Below are 20,411 nucleotides of genomic sequence, written 5' to 3'. Positions count from 1 at the left end.
TCAATGACAATTTATCATTTACAAATAAAATCAAATTTATCTCACCTCAGATTATCAGAGTTTAGATCTTCACTCATTTAATCTGCATAAATCTGCCATGTTTTTTAGCTCCCTGTTATATATTTTTTCCTTTTTTTTTCCAAAAATGATGGGCCTTGCATGTCCCCGATTTGCTAATCCACCTGTCAATCACGGCCATCTAAATATAAGGAGACTTCATCATGGGCGAGACTCACATCTTCGTAAAAAAATTGAAAAGTGTGTATTCTGGGTCACAAGCAAACACTTTATTGTTCCCATAAGAAAATCTGTCCTGAACGTTTTTGTCCTCGAGCTATAACAATAATTAAATAAAATATTGTGATACTGTATTGTCAAACAATGAATAGTTATGGTGATTTTAATGTCTTTCTGTGTGATTTTAATGTATTTCTTATTCTGTGAAGCTCTTGGAATTACTTTGTGCACAAACTGCGCTTTACAAATAAACTTGCCTTGTCATGGTGCAGCAGTAGCTAAAAAACAGAGGGAACTACATATTAGTTACCATATGCGGCCCTTTAATCATTTTTTAATCCAACCCGCCAAACCTGAACAATAATAATAATAATAATAATTTTCAGTGTATTAAAAGTCATTTCCATAAATAGTAAACACTGTGGGACTTGAAAGAGAGATATTTTGTTGAATGCTTTGTAATAATTTTCAGTTGTGGGATATTTCAATAATATAAAAGTGAAAAAAGGTATAGCACACTCAAATGGCCGATGTCCAAAAACTTTTTATTTTCAAATAATATAGCTTCAGCAAAAAAAGCTGTGGTCCAAAGCAAGAAAAATATCAGACAAAGGCTTTTTTTGATGAAACATCATTTCAAAATAAAAATAAGTTTTTGTACATTGGCCATCTGAGTGTGCTATGCCTGAAAATCATTACAAAGCATCCAACAAAATATCTGTCTTTCAAGTCCCACGGTATTTCCTTACATTTACACCTCTACAAGAACTTTGGTGTGGGTTTTCTGTTTCATTTGATATTCTTTTGACATTGATATTCATTTGACATTTTTCTCTTATGGAGGAGAAGTACCAAAAAACTCCATCCATCTGCTCCTGGTCCGGCCCTTCCATCAAATTTTTGAACTTTTGTGGCCCACGAGTCAAAAAGTTTGCCCATCCCTGACATAGACCATGATCCTTTGGTGTTGCCTGTGTAGACTACATGAAGAAATAACTTATTAAGCACTTTTAAATCTTAACTCTTCATATTATAACAGTACCAAAGGTTTTTCAAGTCTTTTAAAAGGAAAAAAGCAACATATTGGCAATTCTGTAAGACTTCACAAAATATTGCAGTGAATATTGAACCGTGAGATGCATATCGTGTAAATATCGTATTGGGGGATTTAGATTTTTCCATTTCATCCATCCAACAATCCTGCTCGATTAAACTGTACAGTGTCCAGTGACCCATATCCAGATTTTGAGCTTGGTTTGTGAATATTTTACGCTAATATGAACCCACAGTATTCCTGGAGGATACTGTCCAAACTCCTCCTTGTATAAGACCAAGACAGGACCAGAACTTGGGACGTCAACCACTGTACCAATGTTTAGTACTTAGTGTCAAAAGTTTACTAATGGTGTACAACTTCCCTGGAGTTGGCCCTTAAAGAAGACATATTGTGTTTGAGCCAGCTATATAGTTAATAATCTATTACATACGGACTATTATTAGAGATGTAACAATAACTGAAATATCGTGATATCATATTGTCAAACTTCTCACAATAATATCGTGGACCATCACAATATATCGAATTACAAGTCTCTTCGCTTAAATTAAGAGTTATGGTGCAGCAATAGCCCAAAAAGACAGAGGGAACTACATAGACCATGATCCTTTGCTCCATTTCAGTGTAGACTACAAGAAGAAATAACAGTTCTAAGCACTTTTAAGTCTTAGTTCTTTTGGATTAAATCTTGTCAAGGCATTTTAAGAGGAAAAAGTAGCATATTAACAGATTTTTTTTTTTTTTCTTCAAATTTATTTTGTATTGAAAAAGCAGATTACACCTTGCAATGTGTAAATTGAAATCACACATTCCTGTTTTTACATTTTTAAAACATATACAAACTCGGAACAGGGAACCTCTTTCACAAATTAACAGAACATTACAAATATGAAGTTGTTTTATATGAAGTCTGATCTCACCGGCTTTACATACTCTGTCCATTTAGATCACATCTTGTAAAATAAATCCAGCTGCACTTTCAAAAAAAAATTAGACCTTTTCCATCGTGTAGATCTCTCCCACAATGTCAATCCAGTCCTCAATTGTTGGTCGCTCAGGTTTAAGCCACTTCCTTGTTATCTCTTTTGTACTGGTGTAATGAAAAATCTCATTAGGTTTTTCCAACAAAATTCATGGCATATATTTGACCCTGTTGAGATTCATTGTATTTTTATGTATGTGCTCCCAATCATTCACTGTAAAACCTTCCCTTTCTTTCCCAGTTTTCTTTCACATAATATGTGCTCTCCCCCTTATCCAACAGGATGCCATTATACAATTTTCGAAAACATTTTTGTGGGAGATGATGATTTTCATATTAACATTTTTAATAGCCTTCACAAAATATTAATACCGTACTGTGAGATGTATATCGTGAAAATATCGTACTGAGAGCGATTTGGATATTGTTACATCCCTAATCGTGAGTCTCAACACCATATCGTGATCTTTCCCATGATATCGCAATATGAATTCATACCACGACGATATCGTATCCGTGAAACTTGGATATCGTTACACCTCTAATTATTATGTTATCATTTGTGTATTTTAAATCGCAATATTCATCTAAAACAACTAAAAGAAACAAGTGCGCTGACTTCCGCATGGGAAAACTGTGGTGTCCAATGGGAGCTGATGTTGCCGTAAACATCATCACAACTCTTTAATTTGTACTAAAAGGACGATACTGCCAAATCCTACATGTATCATAGATTAAGAAAACAAAATTGGAGAACAAACTAAGCACAGAGCGGTGGGCGTGTACCGGTGATGATGAAAACAAGCGACTAAAGAGAACTCAAACATGCACGAAATCACTCCAAATACTTGAGAGGGTAAACGAGAAGAGGAAACAACTAAAAACATGGTTAAAGGCTCTGAAAAGTTGATTTTGAAGAACAGGTCGGTTTTAATAACTTACATAAGAGTGCAGGAGTAATGCTGAGGAGGAGATTTTGGAGAGAGTTGTTATTTGTCTGACAGAGAAGAATGAGAAACATGCCAGAGGAACCACAGAGCCTCTGACACCCAGCGAGCGTGCATGTGGAAAGTCTGAGGGCACCGGCTACAGACTGGGAGAGGCTTAAACATGAGAAGGAAAAGAACTTTTAAAGGTTAAAATTGAGCTTTTAGTCATGTACTAAAGTAAAGTACAGATACCGAAAATGTATACTTAAGTACTTCGTTATGTTCCGCTGCTGCAAATTATCAAAAAAAATTTAACATTATGTGGTTTTGAATGTATAAAATAAAGTATGAGATGTTTTATCAATAACAAACCATGATGCAGAAAGATTGAAAACAGTAAAATAAAACAGTGATATTTCTGCGCTTTTGTAGTTTTGTTTGTTTAAAGTTGCATTGTGTAACTTTTCTCGTGGAAGGCTTTTCTCCATGGAAATGTCATTGCTTTGTCCGGAATGTTTCACAGTGTGGAATTAAACCTTTCCATCATCATGGAGACCAAACCAGACCAAGTTACAGGTCAGATCTGTGGAGAGGCAACCCCACTCATAGTTACATGCCTGTTTTAAGTATTTTCGAGCTATAAAACCATTTGTAATTGAATAAAAGTTAAGCAGAGCTGTTTAATGTCACACTGTGGAACATCTCAGGCAAAGCAATGACATATCCATAGCAGGGTATGCCCCAGGTTTGACTACCCCAAATTTAAGACTTTTTGGTAACACTTTATAATAACTACACCTTATTTAGCCTTAATAAAGCATGAACAAAGACTTAATCAGTAATGATTCACACTTAGTAACTACTTAATTACTACCTGAATTAGCACTTAACCTGCGCTTAATTCGCCTATGCAATAAAAAGTTACTCATAAATATTTCTTACTTAATTATTCATGAACTAACCATTTGCGTGTGCATTTGTAAATGTATATTTAAGTACACATTTGAGCATTTATTAATGATTAGTAAGCCATGAGAGAATGATTTACTAGTAATGCATTATTGTTTCTCTGGAATTTGACCAACATTAACAAATGCTTAATAAACATAATTAGTCTTCACTTTAGAAAAGCTCTCAGAAAGACTTAACTAACAGATAATAGCTGCCTGAATGATCATTGCTTTGCATTATTAGTAAATCATTCTCTCATAGCTTACTATTCATTAATAAACACTCAAATTTGTACTTAAATATACATTTGTAAACATTCAAATGGATAGTTGATGAGTAATTAAGTCAGAAATACTTATGAGTAACTATTTACAGCACAGGCGAATTAAACGCAAATTAAGTGCTAATTCAGGTAGTAATTAAGTAGTTACTAAGCGTGAATCATTATTAATTAAGTCTTTGTTCATGCTTTATTAAGGCTAAATTAGGTGTAGTTATTATAAAGTGTTACCGACTTTTTTAAGACCTTTTAAAGACCACTTAAATGAAAATTAAGACCAACATCGCACCCATTATGCGGGCAAAAAAAACACCAGATCCAATTCTAATAATGACCCACCAACTACCGGTACTATATCTAAAATTTAAGAGCCACTGTGGATTAAAACCGACACTTCCCCAAGATCGATCCAACGTCTTCCTCCACTCTACTGATTGCTTACTCATTGCCGCCAAAGTATTGTTTGTGCATACTCCAAATTAGACGTTCATGCACATTAAGTGATTTCATGTCGTTGTTTTTTTTTCCTCCCTCCATTTAACAATTGCACTGCAGCCCAGTTTAGTACATAAAACATAAAATTTAAGACCTTTTTAAGACTTTAAGACCCCGCGGCTACCCTGCATAGAAACAAGCAGGTGACAGACCCTCCAACAGAAAAGTTACACAATGCACCTTTAAAGAACATATCTGTAGGACTAACACAATATTGTCACCCACCCCAAGAATATGAATAAACCACCAATTTCATTGTATAACACAGAAAACACATGATTATTTGAATGAATAATTAAAATATTACTGTAAATTGTATAAAACGTAGGGCAGAAAGTATTTTTGTAGATGTTATGTGTGTACACAAAGTAAATTAAATCAAATCAAAGCCATTCAGATGTAAAATGTAATGTAATTTTAACAGTTTGAAAATAACATTTGGGTCTGGTCAAGCGGTAACGAAGGGAAACAGGGGCAGATTTTTTACATTCAAATAGCTCTTATTCAGAAACTAGAGGGAATATTGAAATAAGTAAGGTATTAGAATGTAGGAAAGAGTTAACACTCCAACAGGGTAAAGTTAAACCTGTGATATTCTTTCAAGTTGTTGACAAAAAATTTAAAAACTCATGTCGGTAAAGGAGGGAATGAAATATGCAGCACTTTTTGGGCAATAAATACAAACAGTGATAACTAACGGTTCTCACTTACATATCCTTAACAAACTGGTTTGAATATTTGCTTCATATAGTTTTCTACCATATGGTACAAGATTAGGTTGAAAAACCTCTTACTTTTTGAGTCATGAGATTTTTTATTAAGAAAGGTCATGGTAACGGAGGGAAAAGTAACGGAGGGAAAATTGTGCAAGCAAGTAGAAGGTGCATGATTTTGCATAATTTGTCAACTTTTTTCTTCCCGAATACTTTAATATTACTTCAAAATGAAAGGAAACTATTTCTATAAAATATGTCAGTCCTTCCAAGCAAATTTTTATCATTTTAATTTAATTTTTTTTTTTGAAAAATCATGTACCTTCATCAACAGTTCAAAGATCGAATAACACAAGATATGATGAAATACATCCATTTATTTACATGATTTGCAGGTCTTTGAAATTTGAGAAATAATTTTTGTTCCATGTTTCATACATGGTCTGTTTAAAATGTATGTAACTTTAGAACCAAAAATGGTACAGAAAAAAGGTAAACAGTTTCATAAACTAGAGTACATATGTATCTGTTGAATTCATTTTTATATCAGATGCATTAACTTGAATTTTTGGCCTTGCTGTTTACTTCTGCTTGACCGGGCCCATTTGCCCTTTTATTAAATTTAAACAGTTTATTAGATCGGATACTGTTTCCAAATAATAGCTGCTTTTCTATTTAACTGCTTTAGTTCAAGTTAAATGTAGTAAAATCGTGAGACGTCTAAGAATATTATCGCAAAGTTAATCAAAACAACTGAACTCGGTGAACTTTTGCAGACAATGTTTCGCAATCAGCCATGTTTAGCTGATAGCGAAAGTTGCAAATTCCCATATTGTGTGACAAACTAAGTGCCAACCCATCCGCCAGAAAAGTGACTCTCTGACACCTTTACTGTAAAACTCTGAGTCACATCCTCCTTGAATAATGATCGGAGCAGATGTTGTGATGCTGTTAGACTCTCGCTGAGCTGTGTTCATGCAGCTCCTCTGAGACAGCTACTAGACTGTCAACTGGCCAAAGGGAGAAAGACTCGTGACTGTGCATGGCTTTCTGCTAATTATAGTTTAACTGTGTATTACATAGTCAGCTGGGGCACATGTTTTAGAGAAAGTGATATTTAGATTTTAACTTCTATGAGCTTCTATGAGCCCAAGATATAAGAGGCAGACATGTTTAAGTAAAAATATACACTACCGGTCAAAAGTTTTAGAACATCATTTCCATTTTTTTACTGTTTACTGTTGACCAAAACGTATTCTAAACTTTTGATTCATGAAAGTGTCCACCTTTGGCAGATATAACAGCTGAACACACTTGTGGTTCATTCTTTTTACAACAGAAATCAAATATTGTTCAGAAAGTTCTTCCGAAGTCTGTTGCAGAAGTTCCCATAAATATGTGGCACTTGTAGGTTGTTCGGCTTTCACTCTTCTGTCCAGTTCGACCCAAAACCAGCTCGATGGAGTTTAAGTCTGGAGACTGAGTTGATGTTTTCAAGTTTACCATCTTGTTCTTTTTTCCTGAGGTAGTTTTGGCAGAGCTTGGACTTTTGTTTTGTTATCTTTTATCTTTTTATCTTTTTTTAAAACCTTATCTTTGTACCATTTCAAGCTCTTCATTGGACTTGCACGACTTGAATTAAATAAATAATTGGAAAAAAATCTGGGTGTTTTAAAACTTTTGGCCAGTAGTGTAGGCTTTACGGTTAACAATTGTAATGCTAATTTATTTTTCATTACAAAAACATTATTATTGTTTATAATCAATGCTAAAATCCAAAATCTAAACCTAAAAGGACTCTTTCTGATCTGAATGGTCTCTACCTAAACCCCAGCACCTTCAGTCAACCATGAATCAGTGCTAGTGCAGCTTTTTCAGCTCAGTGAGTGAATTCTGGAGGTTCTAAGCTTTCACATAACCTATAGCCTGCCCATATACCGAGAATGAGACAAACTAATATGCAGGTTAGACTCTCGTTTAGTTATAATATGTTTTAGAGATGTAAGAGTGCAAGCTACATACACTTCATTTAAAGGTGCGTTGTGTAACTTTTCTGGTGGAAGGTTCGTCAAATGCTTTTCTCTGTCAAGATGTTATTGCTTTGTCTGGTTTCACAGTGTGTTATTAAACCTTTCTATCATCATGGAAACCAAACCAGACCAAGTTACATGTCAGATCTGTGGAGAGGCGACTCTGCTCACAGCCAAAATGCTTGTTTTTCTAGGTATTTTTGAGCAATACAAACCACCAGCAATTGAATAAATGTAAGGTAGAGCTGTTCAATGTCACACTGTGGAACATTCAAGGCAGAGCAACGACATATCCATAGAAACAAGTAGGTGACAAACCCCCAACCAAAAATTTACATGGTAAACCTTTGATAGGGCCGTGCAAAAATACTTGAAATATCGATATCATGGGCTCCTATATCGATATATCGCCAAGAGTATTTTTAGGTGTATTTTACTGAATTATTTTGTATAAGAGCTACCATTGTGTTGAGATTTTCACTGTTTTGATGAGTAAAATGTGTGTTTTTCATATTAACTCTGCACAAACTTAGTGGACTTAGCAGACTTTTAGTATCACAGCCACGATTTAGCCTTTGTTTTTCACAGAACTGTACTGAATCAATTTGAAATATATCGTATCGAATCGTATTGAATCGAAAGTGCACTGTATTGAAAAACGTATTGTATCGTGGCCTATGTATCGGCAGCTTCTTAATGATACCCAGCCCTAACCTTTAACATAACATTAAGACTACTTCAGTTAGCTCCATTGCCTACATCCTAAAAGGCATTTCTCACAACATTATCTGAAACAAAACTGTGAGGTTAAATCCAAGTGTTTAGTATAATTTCTGTAGGTTAATCCAGTAATACCGCAGTTAGCATTTCGCAGATCAGCTACCGAGACCTAATTCTGAACTGTTAATAATCTCCTTTAAATCACATGTCGAAATCGTGTCTGATTGCGCCAAAGTCTATAACAATATTGCAACAGTAAAGCAGCTCCAGCTCAAACATTTAACATTACATTAGCTGTACTGATTATAAACATAGACTTAATTAAACAAAAAGGCTTCATTTTTAGGGCTGTTTTCATTTTCATTATAACCTAACAAACGTCTTTTATAATATCCAAGTTTTAATTCTTTAAAATCATGAAAAACATTCGCAGCAGCCCAAAGTCAATCTTTATTTTCTGCATTCCTAGCATTCTAAATATTCAGTACATTTATATATATGCTTCTCACAATTCAGAGACTTTAGAATTTACAGGTACAGTAATGTTAACAACTAGCATGCTAACAGTGCACTTCCTGCTTCTCGGACAATAAAACACGCTTTATAATTAGACGTGGAGAACACAGACAGCAGCAGTCTCGTTTGGACCCTAGAGTTGCCTTTTCAATATACCGTATTTTTTGGACTATAAAGTGCACTGGATTAGAGGGCGCAATATCAATAATGTTGAATTCTCTTGTCTGTTTAAATACATAAGGTGCACCAGATTATAAGGTGCATTAAGCGAAACAAACAAACAAACTTTATTCAACTCGTTCACAGTAACTCAGCCCAGGGCATCCACGCTCCATTGGAAGATCGTCTTGGTGGATGTGTGGTGAACTACGGTAGTCGCTTCGACAAACCATCAAGGTGGTGCGGCTTCGTAGCTTACCAAAGTCATACTAAAACAATTTGACAGATATTACAACCAGAATTAATACATAAGGCACCAAATGTATGTTGGGCCAAAACAATGTAGACTTTATTACGTGAGCAAAACCGTAGCCAAACAGTAGCTTATTATATGTTATATGTTATTATGTTTTTACCTGAGAAGATGGCGAACTGTCGATGGAGCGTCATAGCTTACCAAAGTCATACTAAAACATTTTGACAGATATTACAACCAGAATTAATACATAAGGCGCTCCAGATTATAAGGAAATTTAAGGATTTTAAGTGCACCTTATAGTCCGAAAAATACGGTACTGTATCTGTATTGGGCCAAAATGATGTAGATTTTATTACGTGAGCAAAACTGTAGACAAACAGTAGCTTATTATATGTCCATTTTCTTGTGTTTTTTACCTGAGAGGACGGCGAACTGTCGATGGAGCTGCTCGATAATGTCCACAGCCAGCAGCGGCCGGATCTCCTGCTGCATGATCTCATCTGCACACACAGGAAATACACACAGGTTAGTACAAGGACATCTACACATGCAAAATCATTATTACACACTGGAAATATAGTAGAATAAAGAAATAACTGCGTATATGTTTTCTATGGCCACCGCCAATCCATCACTCACATGTCAAAATCAAAATTAAGCAAGGTATGTGAAGTGACTTGCTCAATGTCACAACACAACTAAGTCTCAGTCGGACCTGGGATTAGGGCTGTAGCCGACTAAAGAAACTAAAGACATGTCCTGACTAGGGATGTAACAACAACAACAATCATGAAATCGTATCGTAAAAGGTCTCACAATATATCGAATCACAAGTTCCTTTGCTTAAATGTATTGTTTTATGGTAACAACAGCTTATAAACATAGAGAACTACATATCCCATGATTCATTTCAGTGCCGTCAACATGAATAAATGTTTTTTACTTGATTTCTTGGGATTATGACAGTAATGATTCGCACCAAAATCTTGTCAAGGTATTTTAAAAGCAAACTAGAAAAGCCACTCAGAGAGCGCAGACCTCCGCCAAGGACTACCCCCATTTTTTATATAAATTGCGATAAAATCAGTCTTCTGGATCAGATCCGGATCAGCCTTTGGAATATGAAAGAGGATCCCATTGTCCATCCCTGAGTCAAATTTCATGGGGTTTGGTCAATAATTAACTGAGATATTGAAGAAACAAAATTTGTGGCCCCATTTACCACAATGTTAACTAAAATTTCAAAGTGATCCAGAATCCAGGATTTCTTCCGGATCACCCCCAAAATAAAATCATTTCTTCCTTTTCACATTTCCAACAAATCCTGAAAATTTCATCAAAATCGGTCCATAACTTTTTGAGTTATGTTGCTAACAGACAAACAAACAAACAGACAAACGCCGGCAAAAACATAACCTCCTTGGCGGAGGTAATTATATCAGCCTCTCCAAAATATTGCAATAAATATCGTACTGAGAGATTTGGATATCGTTAAGTCCCTAGTCCTGACTATTATGTATCTCTGTGTATTTGGCCCAAACTGAACTCACAACACTATAATTACAGTTCCTGCAAAAACAACTATTTATACATGGAAAAACTATTAGGAAACAATATAAACAGACAGAAAAGATTCAACTTCATCTGTTTAATCTGCCTTTTTACACCAAAAAAAAGACCACATCGTCAGGTAACTCACGCACTTTTCCTTTCTGCTGTTGTCCCACATAAATACTTATAATCAAAATATGATGACATGATTAAAGGGCCCATATTGCACTATTTTCTGATCTACTGTATGTTATAATGTTGTTTCCTCATTAAAAACAGATCTGGAGTTGTGTTTTTTTTCATTCACACATGTTTAACTCACAAATCCTGCATATTCTTCCTAGTTTTTCTCTTAAACTGAAAACACTCTACACTCTTCCACTTTATAATGTGATGTGGTAATACAGGAAGTGCTCCACTGTGTTTTTAAACCTTCACTAGAATTATTTGGATGATTTCAGCCCTGGAGTTGCCAGTCTCTACTGAACTAAAAGTAAAAAGTAGGGGTTCACTTGAAAACTAAAAGTGAAAAAATGCATAGCACACTCAGACGGTCGATGTCCCAATAGCTTTTTTTCATTTTTGAATAATGTTTCATCAAAAAAGCCTTCGTCAGATCATTTTTCTTGCTTTGGACCACAGTATGACATGAAAACTACCGCTTCATGACATAACAAGTTGAACAACAGCATTTAGAGCTTTGGAAATGTTGCCAGAGCAATAAATCAAACATGTGTGAATGAACCAAAACACAACTACTGGTTTGTTTTTGTTGTTTTTTCATGGCTTAAAGCTCACAAGAATCAATTTTGTGTAATATGAGACCTTTAATCTTGGATTTAACCGTCAACCCTCTAGAGAAGCCTGTGCAATTCATCAAATTTGAATACAGCAATTTCAGTGAACAGATTCGATTTTTTAACAGAGAGTTGTGGTTTGGAGTTCAGAGTTCAAACCGGATCATTTCTTGCGCTGAATGTGAAAATAAAATAAATATTGAAAGACATTTTTATTCAATGAGACAAGAAAATGACAAAAAAAGTTTATAAATGTGGAAAAAATTGCTTATTTTTTCATACTGCCCATCCCCAGTTCCAGATATAAAACACATGTCGTATTCTTACTAACTCTACCAACAACCATGATGTAACTGACAATAAACTTTTCCATTTGGCATGAACAAAACTTTCACCAGTGAAAACACCAGCTGTTCTGATCCCAGAGGAAATTCTTCCACTAATTCAGACTAAACAGCTGACATTTTAAAGGCATGTCAAATGGTAAGAAATTGCTGAAGAAGAGCTTACTAAAAGTGCAGCGTTAACTTTTCTGTTGGCCACCTAATTGTGTCTATGGTAATACTGCCGTGCCTGGAATGTTCCGCAGTAAGGCATTAAGCTGTCTATTTCCATAAAAACAGCACAAGGCCAAGTTACAGGTCAGCTCTATGGAGAAACAAGGCAGCTCATGGTAAGAATGTATGTTTACAGTGCATCTTTGAGTAATAAAAACGTGTAATCAGATAAAGGCAAGTTAGATCAGCTTAAAGCCACACTGCGAAACATTTCAGAGGGATGGATCAATACTAAATATGGATATATATTTATAGTGACTGAAGTATTAAGAAATCTCAGCTGGAAATGGAGAAATCAGAGGTTGGCTGCTCTTGTGGCTACCTGGCAAAAACACAGTGAGCACTTTTGAAACTGTCTTTTGTGAGCTCAGTTTTTAACATCATGCCATGTGATTTGAGGCATCTATGAAGTGCAGCGTGTGCAGTTCAATGGACACAAGTAAGAGACTGTTGTGTGAAATGAGCTGCTTGTTTTTCCTGTATCCATGGAGACTGTGCAAGAGAAGAGGCAAGCTTAAGGAGCGGACTAAGGAGCAGCTCTGAGATGCTACAGGTTTTATACACCAAATGTACCAGCAAATGTTGCAGAAGACCTTCCAGAAGAAATACCCCGAGATCTGCATTGATCAGACACCATGCTGCTCTACAAAGGCAGAACGCCGCAACATGTTTGGTCAAAAATGAGTTAATGAAATTCTGGGGGTATTTGAGACTAGTTTGATTCATCAGCCAGTTTCACTTCATGGAAACTGTCTGACCATTATGGCATTAGGATTTGTTCGCTCAGCAGTAGGCGGGTACTTTTTTTTATTTAACCAATCGCTGCTATTTGGTAGTGACGTATGTAATGCACCGATATCGGGGCTAACTCGTATATTAAGCTTTTCCCAAATCCTGTAGGAAGAAGGGCAATAACGTCTTTCCCCTTGATAAAATTCAACAAACATTCTCTTTGTTCCGGCTTTAAATCCTCGATCTCGGGAATCGTTGACAACACAAAATGTATGGCTCTTCGCTGATTGGCTGGTGCCCGAACTTGCACTTCCGGGATTTTTGCGAACCGTCTTGTGTATTCCAATTTCAGACCTAGTCGCTGGAAAGAAGGCACTAGGTGAGACCTCCTTTATCATGTGAACAAATATCGTGAAAAATATTGAGCTCAAAATTGATGTCTGACCCAGTTCCCAGACTCTTCCTTTGTATCATGTTCCAAAAATAAGGAGTTGTGCAAAGGCAAAAGGCAGTAACAGTGTATGTTTTGTTTGTGATTTAGTTCATAAATGTGTTTTATTTTAAAATCCAACCTCTCGCCTCCTTCTTTTTGTTGCAGTTTTGGCACAGGGTCTTAATACATTAAATAATTATACATTTGTATTCAATTATCTTTAATGTGAAAGTCTTTTTGTGTATTTATTCATACTGTACATATTACACTGCAAAAGTAACTTGTCTGTCAAACTGTTTAACTCTGTAAGTGTTGCCGCACGATCCTGATCAGCACTAAACAGGAAATCCAAAGCTCTTCTATATCATTTCAAACAAACACCATGAGGACTCAACCTTAGTGAGGTATTCTTAAAATGGATGGAAGTCTGGGGAAACTCAAGCAAATAACGATAATGTCAGTTTCTGCCTTTTGCCTTTACATGACTTCTTATTTTTGGCTCATGATACAAAGGCAGAGTACAAGAACTGCCAAATAAGGGTCCAAGATCCATTTTGAACTCAATATTTTTCACAGACAAATATTTCTTCATTATAGCAACTAGTGTCACATTTTGGGAGCCCTACCTATTATACTTTTGTCTGGACAAATCAGAAACTTTGAAGTAATTTTTGCCAGTTTCACACTCTGGCAAGTTAAGATCTTTTGATTTTTGCTGCTTTGCTTGTATCACTATTGTTATTACTTGGTATTGTATCAAAACAAAACAAAAACACTGGTATTGCTCATCACTACTGTACTGTAAGAAACATGTACTGCTTTATTCTAAAACCCACAGTATTTACACAGCCTGCTTAATTGTATTTGACTTGTAAACTGCAGTGGTAAACGCCAGGGTGTCGTAAATAATAAATGAGGTTTGTGTATGTTTTACATTTTGTGGTCCGTTTCTGACCCACTTCTGTACAACATGCTTCATTGTATGCACTGTTTTGATCATAACAGATGTTTCTATGGGACTTCTCACACGGAAAACATCCCGTTTCACAAGACATGGCCTTTTATATGACTGAATGTACTTCTCCATACAATACAAGCCTCAATAGACAGACAGTATAGTAGTTCATATATGGGGTAGTCAAGTTTAGGCCTAGAGGCTCTTAGATTTCGCCGGTTCAGTTTACAAGGAACAAGTCTCTCTCTGTGCCAGGGGAAGAAGCACGACAGACTGGCTAAATTATGCTGATGCTGCAGGGGTCAGAGATCAAGGTTCACAGGGCCAAAATACAGGAACAATACAGTCAGTCTTTGGAGTGGAGTCTGCTGACTAACCACTCGAGATACACTAGAGATATTATTAGCGCCTGAAACTCTTATCGCATTGTAAAGTTTCGATTAGAATGAGAACATCAAGATTATGCATGATTTTTAACACCGTGACCAAAGATTTAATAACTAACATCCTACATCCACTTTCATTCATTCTGTCCAGTAGTTTACATTGTTGTCTCGTTGAGTAAGCCCAGTTGTTTTGACTCATTTTGTGATAATATCTTATTCCTGGATGTCTCAAGATTTGCTTCAGTTAATCTTGTCTAGTATGTGATCATTCAAAGTCACGTCTGTGTAATCCCATAGCAAAAGAAGGTTGAATTCAACAAGAGAAATGTTGTGTTTTATTGGCTATTCCATCATTGGAGTATTCAAATCGTGGACTGAAATAAATAAACTTCTCCTGCTTCTCTGCACAACTCCAGGACTCGTTAAGACAACACTTATTTTCCCTAACCGCAAAGTTCTGAATTCAGCCTACTTTTCCTATGACACATGTTGGGTTTTGTTATGTTAGGCCAGATGAAAGTAGCCAGGCTGGTACCACCGAGTGCTTCTGCTCAATTTAATTTCTTTCCCGCGACTAGGTCAGGAATTGGAATACACTAGACCCCAGAAGTTGGAGACCGCACACTGGCCAATCAGCGAAGAGCTTTGAAGCCGTGACGTCAAACTGAAGCGCCTGTCTGGGTCCCTTTTGTGGTACAACACAACAGTAAACAAAGGGGTCGAGATGGATGTAGACGAAGCCATACATTCTGTGTTGGCAACGATTCCCAAGATCAAGGATTTAAAGCCGAAACAAAGAGAATGTTTAGTGAATTTTATCAAGGAGAAAGACGTTATTGCCCTTCTTCCTATGGAATTTGGCGCACAAAATAAAAAAATTTACCCGCCTACTGTCGAGTGAACGAATCCTAACGCTACGAGGTCAGACGGTTTACACAAAGTGAAACCGGCTGATGAATCAAGCTAAGATAAAAGTGCTTTACTTTTCAAATTAATTGTCATAATTATTATTTTGCAGTCTTATGATTATATTGCAGCACATAATGTATGAATGTAGTCTATTTAATCAAAAATAATGCAGCAGCTAGTAGGTATAATCACATTTTTTATTATTGTCAGTGTTTTATCAAATTTCATTTCCACTTGTTGCCAGCTACAGTTCCTCACAAAAATATGTAAAAAAACACAATGAAATTCAAAATGTAAATATACATTTTGACAAAACTGAACTATAGACTGTATATATAAATGGACATAGCTAACCCACTCACTATCACATTCCAAATAAGTGTTCATGGGGGAGTTTCGGGCTCCATCGACTCACCCTTCTCTCTGTAACTGCTGCAGTGATCCTCCTTAAAATGTGCATATTAACTCGCTCTGCCTGATCCTTGTGTTTTTATTTCACTATTTTGTCCATAAATAAATTCCCAAGGCTCCAAATTCACCCCGATAACTGCCAGCCTTGATGAGCTTCATTTGACTGGAGCCGAAGACTATAGGGCAACATCACACTCTCTTAGTCCACTTCTTTATAAAGGCCTTGAACTGAACCCAAAAAAGAATATATAAGCTAAAAATAACACACGCCACATGTCATGAAAACCTTAAAAAAAATCCAATTTGTCTATTTTAATCTACACCAATAAACTCACCAAGACCACACACATACATCACGTCATGTTTTCCTGAATACTAAAATCATGTCCATATTACAGTTTGAACATTTACATGAGAAAATTAAATCACTACAACAATCTTAACATTCAAGACAAAAACTAAGCAACAAAACTATACACATTATGAATCTGATAAACACAAGGTCAACCAACACGACAGTAACATAACAACCCCGTCCTCAGAAATGACTAATCTCTTTCACGGAACAGTTTGCAAACACTGAAATCTTGATACTGAGCATGTGTTATTGTTAGTCCTTTCAGATTAGTTCATGGTGACATTCAAATATTACAAAACCAGATTAAAGAGTAAAAAATAAGAGGAAATAAGGAGTGGAACAGCGATTTCAAAGTTACCAAACATAGTCATAAATCACGAAGCAAAATATGCAGGTAATCGCTTGCAGTGGTCAGACCCAGCGCGGCGCAGAGGGAGGTGGAACAGGAGAACGCCAGCAACATATGGAAAAGTCATTAGCACTTCAAAACATAAGTGGTGAAAGTAGTTCAATCTGAATGTACAGCACAGAACAAGCCATTATTTTAAGATGTAAGATTAACATGTTTTATCACGTTTCTAGATTTAGATTTTGTTTTTACCGTACTATAACATTATTCTGTCATCAAAAACATGTCTGAAGAGGTTTTGGAGGTCATCTATTCATATTTAGGACATTCATTGTGTCTTCTTATTATACAGAGACCGTTTTTTTAATAAGACAAATTGTAAAATGCTAAATAGCTTATTTACCTGATGTTTCGACGGCAGCGGTTCCGCCTTCGTCACAGGTGTCAGCTGACCCCTGTGTCTCTTATCAGCCGTTGTTCAAGGTGTGGTCAGTCTAATAAATCTGTCAGATCTGTGAAACTGAGCACGCCTGGATCAACAGCTGATATGAGACAAGTCACAGCAATTTGTCTTATTAGAAGAAAACACAAAGTTTGTCATTCATTCATGTTTGAGTAATCTAGTGATCTCTCTCGAGCAATATTAGAATTCTTCAGGTTGGCAGTATTATTTTGTCCAAAGATCAGCCCACAAGCCTACGTCATTCATGGCTCCACATGACAATTCTTCATTAATATATTTAGAAGACACAAATGAACAACATGCCAACATAAAAATGGCTCTTCTTAAAGTTAAACTATGGAATTTTTCTGGTAAAGGATCCACCACCTGCTTGTCTCCATGGACGTATTATTACTAGGGGTGTTCAAAAATATTGAGATATCGTTTAATGTGGTGATACAGTATCAATATCGTGAGCTGCTGTATCAATATATTGCCAAGAGTATATTTTTCGTATATTTTACTAAATTATTTTGTTACAGCGCTACAGTTTTGTTGCTTCTTTAGAGGAAGGAAACACATTTATGCGACACATTTGATATTTTCACTGTTGTGATGATTAAAATGTGTGTGTTTTATATTAGACTTTCAGTATCACAGCCATGATTTAGTCCTTTATTTTTTATTGAACCGTATCGAAATCGATTTGAAATATATCGTATCGGCCCAAAACTGCATTGTATCAAGGTATGTGTTGTATCGTGGCCTATGTATCGAAATATGTATCGTATCAGCAACTTCTTAATGATACCCAACCCTAATTATTACTTTGCTTGGAATGTTGCACAGTATGGCATTAAACTTTTATATCTCCATAGAGGTAAAGTCAACCAGACTAAATTACAAGTCAGATCTGTGGAGAAGCAAATCTACTCATGTTTTTAATATATTAGAGGTATTTTTTAGCAATAAAGTAATTTAATATACTATTTACATTTAACAACATATTGCAAAACATCTGAAAGCAATTACAATTTAATGGAGACAACAAGTGGCACACCGTCCTTCAGAAAAGTTACACAGTGCACCTTTAAGAGATATTGCCGGTTAGTTTGGCTTTGGTTAATGACGTCTGAAATCTCATCCAGTGGACTCTTTTATAAGCTCCTGTCCCTGAGGCTGTAAATACTGCTTCACAGAACTGCAACAAAGAACTCAATGCACAAGGGCTTTACAATCAATGCACACATTCAGAAAAGTGACTACCACAAGTGACTTAAATAAAACTTTACATCATGTGTCCATCTACCCAAAAACAAATGCAGCACTGGAGGACTAGTTCTACTGTATTTTGTTTGTTTGTGAATATGTGAGGGGAATAAGACAAGTTTTACTGCACATTTTACAAAACTGTAGTTAACATACTAGATTTAAAGAGGTGGTGTGTAAGTAGCAGTACAGTTATTTTAAAGTACTGCCATCACATGAGCATGAACATGAGCTGCAAATGCCTCAACCTGCAGATAGAGGATGCATACAAGTTTTTCTCTTTCTCACAATATGAAAAGGACATGTGGACTCATATGAAAGCTCAGAACCTCCTCTAGCTGCACTAGGGCTGTACCAAAAATCAAAAGATCAATCACGATTGGTCGAACTCGATGATAAGGCAAGTGTATTTTAATCGACTCTACAGCCAATCATGTGGCAGTAAGAGCGCAAGTTTTTGTAATTGAGAATAAATCAGCATTAGAAAAAAGCAATACATTAAAAGATTTAATTTGAACATGTCTACCTTGTATCAGGGGACAATGTTTGGTAATTTTAATGGAATTTAAAATACAAATCTTACATTTTTTGTTAAATATATTTAAAAAAATAATTAAATTTACTGGTTGGACATGGGCAGCAGATGTGATTCCATAGCTGTAATGTACTGTAACTATACTAAAAAGGGCACAAACTTCCATAACAATAGTAGAGACAATAATTACACAATAGTAGACTAGTGTAAAGCTACAATATTTACCAATGTAAAGTTAAAAAAGTAATAATTAGAAAAACATAAAAACATGTGTTTTGGGGCGCAAGTAATAATTTAAGATTTAGGTTAGCAATAGCATTCTCTTGACCCTTTTTAATCCCATTTTAATCATACATTTAAAATTTGAGTCCTGTTTTAGTCCATGGTGAGATTTAGCACTTAAAAATTAGAAGTTAGTGGAGTAAGGTTGTACTCACCGATTTATACAGAAAAAGTTGAAAGTGAAAGTGCCCAAAAAAACGTTGGCTAATGTCAACTCTGGCTATCTTGTGACTGTAATGTTATCTGAGAGGGACTTGTTTAACAGGACAAAGTCAGCTCACCCATTCCAGCTGTTGTTCCAAGTTAAATAATTAAGGCCCGATCGTGTTAAAACAAAGCCCAGAATTAAAGTCTACCTTAAATTTGAGTAACAGAGCTGCAGACAGAGCAGTGTCTCCAGGTAGAGATAAGATAATCCTTTATCTCCCATGGGAGAAATTTGTCTTGGAACAGGGGATCACAGCTTTATCACAAAAACAGAAGCACCAAACAAACAAACATCCACCACAGAACATAAATAAATAAAAGACCAAGTATGACCATGAGTGATAAACCAACCAAGTCACTCTGTACAGGCAAGACCTTCACAATCTTGTATTCTATTAATAATTGCACACTCCTTAAGTCTATGTGCAGTTTTGATTGCACATTCCCTAGACCTGTGTTTGGTTTTGATTGCACATTCCCTAAGCCTTTTATTTTTTAACTTTCTGAATTTAGCAGATTAATGGCACAAAATAATCTGTTCAGTTTATAGTTTGGGACCCTGAATCTTCTGCAAAACAGCATCAACTCAAACTGACTGAAGAACATGGGTTGGGTTAGCTTCACTTCCTGTCTCCAATTATATTTAATTTCGTGCTATTAAAAACATAAACAGTTGTTTGCGATATAAATTTTCTGAAAATAAACACAGACACGTCTGATGTCTGCTTCAAACCACATGCTTTTACTGATAGAGGACTGGCTGTGGCACTCCACATAAAAAAAAAAAATATATATATATATATATATATATAATATATATATATATATACATATATATATCGAATCTCAAATTTCAATAAAGATTTGATTGATTGCACATTCCTTCATTGGCCTAACTATAAACACAGAG

The 20,411-nt window shown here is 35.7% G+C and overlaps 1 protein-coding gene across 1 annotated transcript in view; it reads right to left on the bottom strand.

Moving 5' to 3' along the window:
* The window catches only part of mcf2l2 (MCF.2 cell line derived transforming sequence-like 2), a 197,313-nt gene that overhangs the window by 149,353 nt on the left and 27,549 nt on the right, over window positions 1-20,411 (bottom strand). The window contains exon 2 of the mRNA XM_055165252.1: window positions 9,745-9,828. Within this exon, the coding sequence (XP_055021227.1) occupies window positions 9,745-9,828 (84 nt within the window). The remainder of the gene's footprint in view (window positions 1-9,744; window positions 9,829-20,411) is intronic.

The sequence above is a fragment of the Boleophthalmus pectinirostris genome, unplaced genomic scaffold, assembly GCF_026225935.1.
Source record: "Boleophthalmus pectinirostris isolate CB_2022bp ecotype Guang Dong unplaced genomic scaffold, ASM2622593v1 HiC_scaffold_7, whole genome shotgun sequence".
Classification (NCBI taxonomy): Eukaryota; Metazoa; Chordata; class Actinopteri; order Gobiiformes; family Gobiidae; genus Boleophthalmus; species Boleophthalmus pectinirostris.
This window is presented reverse-complemented; position numbering and strand designations above follow the sequence as displayed.